The sequence below is a fragment of the Limulus polyphemus genome, unplaced genomic scaffold, assembly GCF_000517525.1.
Source record: "Limulus polyphemus unplaced genomic scaffold, Limulus_polyphemus-2.1.2 Scaffold9425, whole genome shotgun sequence".
Taxonomy (NCBI): Eukaryota; Metazoa; Arthropoda; class Merostomata; order Xiphosura; family Limulidae; genus Limulus; species Limulus polyphemus.
Genome location: NW_013675035.1, coordinates 1 through 8,816, shown reverse-complemented (window position 1 = coordinate 8,816; position 8,816 = coordinate 1). Strand labels below are relative to the sequence as shown.

At 33.7% G+C, this 8,816-nt stretch overlaps 1 protein-coding gene across 1 annotated transcript; it reads right to left on the bottom strand.

Annotated features, from left to right (window-relative positions):
- Positions 1–617: 617 nt before the first annotated feature.
- Positions 618–7,355, bottom strand: LOC106475915 (polycystic kidney disease 1 like 1-like; the record flags this gene model as incomplete). The annotated part of the gene is made up of 6 exons (XM_013936589.1): positions 618–906; positions 1,869–2,126; positions 4,248–4,536; positions 4,631–4,745; positions 5,319–5,534; positions 7,238–7,355. Coding segments are annotated over 6 exons (1,285 nt in total), but the record flags the coding sequence as incomplete, so codon positions are not given.
- Positions 7,356–8,816: the final 1,461 nt, after the last annotated feature.

Genomic DNA, 8,816 nt, shown 5'->3' with positions numbered 1-8,816 from the left:
ATTATCTGGATAATAACGGTTCTTTACAGTTTTTAAATTATTATCTGGAGGAATAAAGGCTGTTTTACAGTTTTTTAATTATTATCTGGATAATAACGGTTCTTTACAGTTTTTAAATTATTATCTGGAGGAATAAAGGCTGTTTTACAGTTTTTTAATTATTATCTGGATAATAACGGTTCTTTACAGTTTTTAAATTATTATCTGGAGAATAAATGTTGCTTTACAGTTTTTAAGTTATTATCTGGATAATAAAGGTTGTTTTACAGTTTTTTAAATTATTATCTGGAGAATAAAGGCTGTTTTTTCCTAACTTTATTGTCTAAATCCCTCCAGTGTGTAGTACAAATTCTGAAAAACACACATAAAGTTTGCTTGTTGTGAAGCACAAAGTTGAACAATGGTCCATCTGTGCTACGCCTATCACGTGTATCGGTTTTGAGCGTTCTAAGTCTTCAGACTTCACCGTTAAGCCACTGAGGGGTCACAGACTGAGAAGTTAATATGTTTCTTCAAAGATTTTCCTCAAGTAACTTTTTTCATGACAACTTCATTAGCTTAGCTGTAATTAATGAAAGATCAATTAAGTGTTTTAAAAAAACAGCTGGAGATTGAAGCTATAATTTCACCTCTAACGGGGGTCCAATCGGTGGGTTGTTAGTTTCTATAATGATATCGGCATAGCCTGCTTCCCCGCCATCCATTGGTTCTGCCATTAGACGAAACTTGTAGAAGGCGTCACCCAAGAGCCCTGGCCACTGGGTGTTAGCAGCTGGAAGCATCAGAGGAAAGGGGCGATCCACTAATGAGCTCATGAAATCTTTAGGTTTCACTGATGGCGTCACCCCCTCGAGACCGACCGTGGCAAATTCTGAAATTGTCTGACTCTCAATAAAAGGCTTACAACTAAAAAAACTAAAAAGATTGTATAATATCGTTTTTGGATTACTTTCTTATAAATTGGTTTGATGAAGAAAAAAAATATTAATTTCTTAATTTTAAATTTTGTCACTTGTGGGCATCATGAAACTATAATCGTTTTATTTTTTTCTTGTCTTGTTGTTAAGCGCAAAGCTACGCAATGGGCTACCTGTGATCTGCCCTTAGCGAATATCGAAACCCACATTTTAGTGTGAAATGCCTTAGACGTACCCCTAAGCCACTGGAGAACTCTTAATTTTTAATTACATAAATAACCTATTTTCAACAGTCGAATATCCCAGCTTAATTTCTTATGTTTTTATTTTCGAGCACTGTTACAAATAACTATGGATTTCCCGCTTTTTCTTAAAGAGTTCTTCAAGGTTCTTGACCATCACAAATTATACTTCTAAAGATAGAATAAAATAATTCCCAAAGCTACATTCGTTTTTAGAGGAGAATATGGGAACTTTTTATTTGTTTTTGTGTAAATTTATTTGTGACTGTGCTGAAACGCCTGTTAGACCCTTGCGTTACCATGGTATTCGATGCATGCTTCAATCTAACTTCTTTGGTCCAATGAGAGTGTAATAGCCACTGCATCTATCCACGTGTTGTTTGTTTGGGCGAAACTACTCGAAGGCTGTTTCGATTAGCTGCACCTAACTTGGAAGTGATAATCTAAAGGTAAGGCAGCTAGTCAACATCACCCACCGCTAACTCTTGGTCTACTCTTTGATCAGTGAATATTGGGTTTCACCCTAACATTATAACACACCCACGGATTAAAAGGAGAGAATGTTGGGGAAGGGGATTCGAACCCGCGATTCATAGGTTGCGATTCGAACGCCCCCTAACCTATAGAGTAAACAATTTTGTTAAGATAATTTCCAGACTCGAAACGGACCTTATTAACACTGTAAGTCGCGTGTTAAGGTTACTTCTACCTGTATATTAATATATCTATAGCAACGTGCTGGTTTCTGCCATTAAACTCACCTTTCTCAATGACGACCTCCCACCGAAGTGTGACATTGCCTCGACTTGTGACGTAAGCGTCCACGATGATTTTTTCGGTGGGATTAACTCGACCAGCTTTTTTCTTCTTTATATAGATAACAGGCAACTCCCCTTGGCGGACGATTAGGGTCGTTTGGCTGTCGTCTTTCTTGGAGTCTTTAGAAACCTCCAGTGTAATGCTGTATCTGGATTGTGAGAAGATAAAACATTATAGTTAACAAAACGTAACGAGTAACGTAATATTTTCAGACAGAATGAAGTTCATTACAGAAAACTGGGTAATGTGACACATTCATAATGCTGATTTATTCAAGTCTTTTGGTTCGTGAAAACGTCTCAGAACTACACGAACTCTCTCTCTCTTTTACTACAGTTGTAAACGAATGATGGGCTATCAATTATCTGCCCAACGCGGGTACCGACATTCTTAATTTAGAAGTGATACTCTAGAGGGAGGACAGCTAGTCAGCACCACCCACCGTCAATTTTTTGGGCTACTCTTTTACCAACGATTAGTGAGACTGACCGTCACCTTGTAATGACCCTACGGCTGAAAGAACGAGCGAGTTCAGTGACGTTACATCACGTCATAAGACTGGTACTTCTTAGATTTGGTATTGTAACATATATAATTTTGTTTTTCAGCACAGTTTATTTAAGAAGTTAAAAACTAATGAACAGCTCTAATGTTCCAAAACACATTGCTTCAAGTGCTTCCTCCTGATGACCTTGGAACGTCTTGAACCACTATAGACGGACATATTTCGTGTTCCTCCTAAACTAAAATAGATGGTTAATGTTCTCTTCTGATTGTGATTTAGCGTTTATCTGTGACACAATCATAATAATTGTCAGTATAAAATGTTCTATTGTTGACCTTCTATAGAAGGAATCAACAATATCATGATTTCCACAGTCATAATAATTGTCAGTATAAAATGTTCTATTGTTGACCTTCTATAGAAGGAATCAACAATACCATGATTTCCATAGTCATAATAATTGTCAGTATAAAATGTTCTATTGTTGACCTTCTATAGAAGGAATCAACAATACCATGATTTCCATAGCCATAATAATTGTCAGTATAAAATGTTCTGTTGTTGACCTTCTATAGAAGGAATCAATAATGTCATGGTCTCCACAGTCATAGTAATTGTCAGTATTAAATGTTCTGTTGTTGACCTTCTATAGAAGGAATCAATAATATCATGATTTCCACAGTCATAATAATTGTCAGTATAAAATGTTCTATTGTTGACCTTCTATAGAAGGAATCAATAATGTCATGATTTCCACAGTCATAGTAATTGTCAGTATAAAATGTTCTATTGTTGGACTTCTATAGCAGGAATCAATAATATCATGATCTCCACAGTCATAGTAATTGTCAGTATAAAATGTTCTATTGTTGGACTTCTATAGAAGGAATCAATAATGTCATGATTTCCACAGTCATAGTTATTGTCAGTATAAAATGTTCTGTTGTTGAACTTGTATAGGAGGAATCAATAATGTCATGGTCTCCACAGTCATAGTAATTGTCAGTATTAAATGTTCTGTTGTTGAACTTCTATACAAGGAATCAATAATATCATGATCTCCACAGTCATAATAATTGTCTGTATAAAATGTTCTATTGTTGGACTTCTATAGAAGGAATCAATAATATCATGGTCTCCACAGTCATAGTAATTGTCAGTATTAAATGTTCTGTTGTTGAACTTCTATACAAGGAATCAATAATATCATGATCTCCACAGTCATAGTAATTGTCAGTATTAAATGTTCTATTGTTGACCTTCTACAGAAGGAATCAATAATATCGTGATCTCCACAATCATAGTAATTGTCAGTATAAAATGTTCTATTGTTGGACTTCTATAGAAGGAATCAATAATATCATGATCTCCACAATCATAGTAATTGTCAGTATTAAATGTTCTATTGTTGAACTTCTATACAAGGAATCAATTATATCATGATCTCCACAGTCATAGTAATTGTCAGTATAAAATGTTCTATTGTTGAACTTCTATAGAAGGAATCAACAATATCATGATCTCCACAGTCATAGTAATTGTCAGTATAAAATGTTCTATTGTTGGACTTGTATAGAAGGAATCAATAATATCATGATCTCCACAGTCATAATAATTGTCAGTATAAAATGTTCTATTGTTGAACTTCTATAGAAGGAATCAATAATATCATGATCTCCACAGTCATAGTAATTGTCAGTATAAAATGTTCTATTGTTGAGCTTCTATAGAAGGAATCAATAATGTCATGATTTTATAGCTCACGTGTTAGGTTGGAGCGCTCCTGGTGGAACAGTAAGGACCTGGTCACTAGTCAACACATCCTCTCCAAAACAAGACGTATCCAAGGATGACTCTTCCTTGCAAGACCATAACATTTGAAGTTGACTAGTAGAGTCACTAGGATCATAAGATAAAGTGCCGTCCAGTTTGAAAGGTGTTTGATCTCCGACCACTAGGTTGGAAGTGCTAATAATAGCTTCTAAGTTCGCTCGTTTCACGCTGAAAACCTGTGATGCTACATTCCATTGGCTTTCATTGCTAATAGTTGACACTATAAGAAACGAAAAACATTCATCAGGTTTGTTTATATTGATCTTGTGTCGGTTTGTTCATCTAGTTACCTCTCTGTTTTATGTAATACCTACCAGTCACCGAAATGTTGTAAGTAATCCCCGATTGGAGGAGACCTTTGGGGATAATAGCACCACTTCCAATAAATCCTGTTACATCAACTGCTGCAGGCGATATGGACCAAGTGAACTGAAAATAAACATAGTACGTTTAAACGTAACATGAAGATAAAAACACATTATACAAGGCATGTCAAAGTTCAGATGAGCGTTCATAAGTTTTCATCAAAACTATATATATATATATATACTAATGTTCAATAAAAACTTCCACCAGTAGTTGTTATGTGGATTTTTGTTGGGGGGGGGGGGCATTTCGTTATGAAATCGAATACATACCTTACTGATGCATTTTATGAAATTATGACAACAAATAATCCCATCAATATCATTTCATGTTATTTCACCATGACAACAAATAATCCCATCAATATCATTTCATGTTATTTCACCATGACATTATACATTATAATCCCATCAATATCATTTCATGTTATTTCACCATGACATTATACATTATAATCCCATCAATATCATTTCATGTTATTTCACCATGACATTATACATTATAATCCCATCAATATCATTTCATGTTATTTCACCATGACATTATACGTTTCACATTATTATCCTTCTATTCTAGAAATATATTTAATTTTCGAATGTTTTTATTTCGTTGATAAAACTGTGTTTTGAGACTTACTTGAAGTTTTGTTGTCGACGCGTTAACATTACCACAGACGTCAACGATTACGTTAAATGTGACGTCACACAGAGGATGAACAAGAGTGGGCCCTTGTAAGCTAAGAGCCAATGGAGTTGTTGTACGTCTTACTTCGTGAACGGAAGGAAAAAAAGATTCCCCACCGAAACGGTTTGTTGCTGTGACTAACACTACATAGGCGGCGCTTTCTGCTAGCTAGAATATATAAATAATAATGATGATAAAATTAAAGCTAAATTTTGTTTTTATAACACGTGTGATGTTTTAAAAGTAGGATCGAATTACTTAAATATATCGTTTCAAATATCGAAAAAACTATGTTGAGCATGAAATGTTTAAAAATAAACTTTTTGTAATTTTAAATACAAACAGTACTAGACAAACATGAGTTACAACAAGATTGAAACTATTAACGTTTGACTGTCTTTGATGTACGATAAAATCTTTAACACAAATGTAGTTATTGAAATATAGGTTCTTTATTTGATATCATAATTAACTTTATATTTTTCATATACAACTCTTGGCATACACACTGTTTTACAGATTTTCTTTTGCTATTCGGTCCATCTGGAATATTTATTTGTGTTGTCACAAACTGAAGTTAAGACTAACAAGGGTAAAGTTAAGCTTGGTGGGGTAATTTGATGTATAAGACACGTGAATTGTTTGATGTATTAGTTTGATTTGAGACTGGATATGCCTTTACCCTAGTGAGTGATGATTTGTTTTGAGACTGGATATGTCCTTACCCTAGTGAGGGATGAGTTGCTTTCAGACTAGATATGCCCTTACCCTAGTGAGTGATGATTTAATTTGAGACTAGATATGTCCTTACCCTAGTGAGGGATGAGTTGCTTTGAGACTGGATATGTCCTTACTATAGTAAGGGATTAGTTGCTTTGAGACTAGATATGTCCTTACCCTAGTGAGGGATGAGTTGCTTTGAGACTATTTTTAAAGTATTCAGACAATTTATTAGGTCACGTCAAATCAGAACACTAAGGAAGTTTCTGGGGGGGGGGGTCTCATATTATCGTTAAATTATGCCAAAAACTACCTCTAGCAAACGTCTAAATGAAAATATTAAAAAAGTTCTTGACGAAGCATTAGAAACCGGTAGACATATAATTTGTGATTAAGTTTCAAAGTGTTTCCACCTCCTATGACAATAATGTCACTTCTGAAATACGTTGAACTCTGGATCTCATGAAAATAATATCCAATCCTTAAAAGTGTTTCCACCTCCTATGACAATAATGTCACTTCTGAAATACGTTGAACTCTGGATCTCATGGAAATAATATCCAATCCTTATGTCAAACCAGCGTCGGCTGATTTTGTGATACATTTCTCCTAAATAAGACGTTACTCCCCACATTAGGGTAAGGGCATATCCAGTCTCAAAACAAATCATCACTCACTAGGATAAGGACATATCCACTTGTAATAATATAACGACACGAAGATTTGTTGTTGATTTGAGAATTAGTTAGTTAGTTAGCTGTTTGTTTGTTAGTTATTTTTGTCCATCAATTACAGAGTTAGTGATTGTATTAGTCAGCGTATTTTGAGTTTGTGCCGTGGATATGAGGGGATATTTAATAAGTGAGTGGCTGTTTAGTTTATTTTTTGAGCTAGGCCTATCTCTCCGTGAACTTGTACAAGTCGTTGTAAAATAAATAAAACGCTTTCCCTTACCTCAAGTGGACTGAACTTTGCATAAGTTTTTCCGAATGATGAAAAAAATAATCCTTTTAACAATAGAAACCATTACAACGATATAAACAGATTTGTAAGCGTCTAATGTGTTACTGATATTAATGTAGAGTTTATGGGTTATTAAAATTTCCTACAGAAAGAAAATAAAAAGTTGCAAATATTGGTGCATTACTCACATTGTCACTCGAGAATGTTATATCCTTTGGGTCCCCCGCTGTGCTCTGTTGTGAAATTTCTTTTTGCAAAGAGTGTAGGTTGTAAAACACAGCTGGGTCAAGATCTATTATTTTCTTCCTGTGTTATATTGAAGATTGGTTTTTGTATAATCGTAAAGAGAAACAGATAAACAGAAAATAATTAATTGCTACCTTACGGTGGCTACATCGAATAATTACACGTTATTATATTATCAACTTGATTTTATTTGTTGTTGTAGTTGTTTAGTTATTCCAGGTTTCGCCAGTTTTAAACTGTTTATGTGTGTGTCACGTGAGTGTTTACATTTTGTTTACGATAAACGTAATAAGACTTTATTCATTTTTCTTATTAAACGAAAACAAGAAACGTAGCTTTCTTGACATAATTTCAACAGCAATTAATCATATCAACTAGACAATCTATAAATAATTTAACCGTCGGATCTGTCGCATTAGATGTTTAACTTTAGATATTCGTCACAATCATAAGCGAAGAATAAAACGATATCCATTTAACGTACAAGATATTCTATCGGATCTGTCGCATTAGATGTTTAACTTTAGATATTCGTCACAATCATAAGCGAAGAATAAAATGTAAATCAATGTAGAAATAACAAAATTGTTTAAGATATTTTCATTTTTGGTGGTTAATGAGTTTATTGGGAGTAAGAATTGTTTAGTATATAGCTTTCGTTGTTTCACTGGATATTTAACAGGATATAACAATATCTATTTGATATTGTAGCAACAAGGAAGTGAGTTGATCCAGTTTTAACCGATATCCGTTTAACGTACAAGATATTCTTTTATTTGTAATATCATTCAATATGAACAAGACTTGTTGATATTTCCTGGGAAGTTAGTCAGGACACGTAAATATTTATTTAGATTTATTTGTAATATCATTCATTATGAACAAGACTTGTTGATATTTCCTGGGAAGTTAGTCAGGACACGTAAATATTCAAAACAAAAAGTAAAATAAAAACTTATATCACGAAAAGTGACTAATGTTAAATAAATGTTTTGATATTCACAACGTTTCGGGCTGAGACACTTCATATCTGTTGTTTTTAAACTCACCAGAGAAAGGGTGTCCCCGGCTGAAACGTTGTGAACATTAAAACATTTATTTAACATTAGTTTTTTGTTTTACTTTGTTGTTGTCGATTACATCGTACTACAATGGTTTTATAACTTGTATTCCACGTTTAGTTTGATTACCTACTATTAAAATAACACAATACATTTTATTGTTTAAAATGTTGTATTGTTAATTACTGTTCTAATACTAGCGTGACTTGTTTTAATCGATATTCTGGCTTTATTAAGTTAAATACGTGTAGTATAATTACGTGGTGGAGCAGTAGATGTAATCTTTGTTTAAAATGTTGTATTGTTAATTACTGTTCTAATACTAGCGTGACTTGTTTGAATCGATATTCTGGCTTTATCAAGTTAAATACGTGTAGTATAATTACATGGTGGAGCAGTAGATGTAATCTTTGTTTAAAATGTTGTATTGTTAATTACTGTTCTAATACTAGCGTGACTT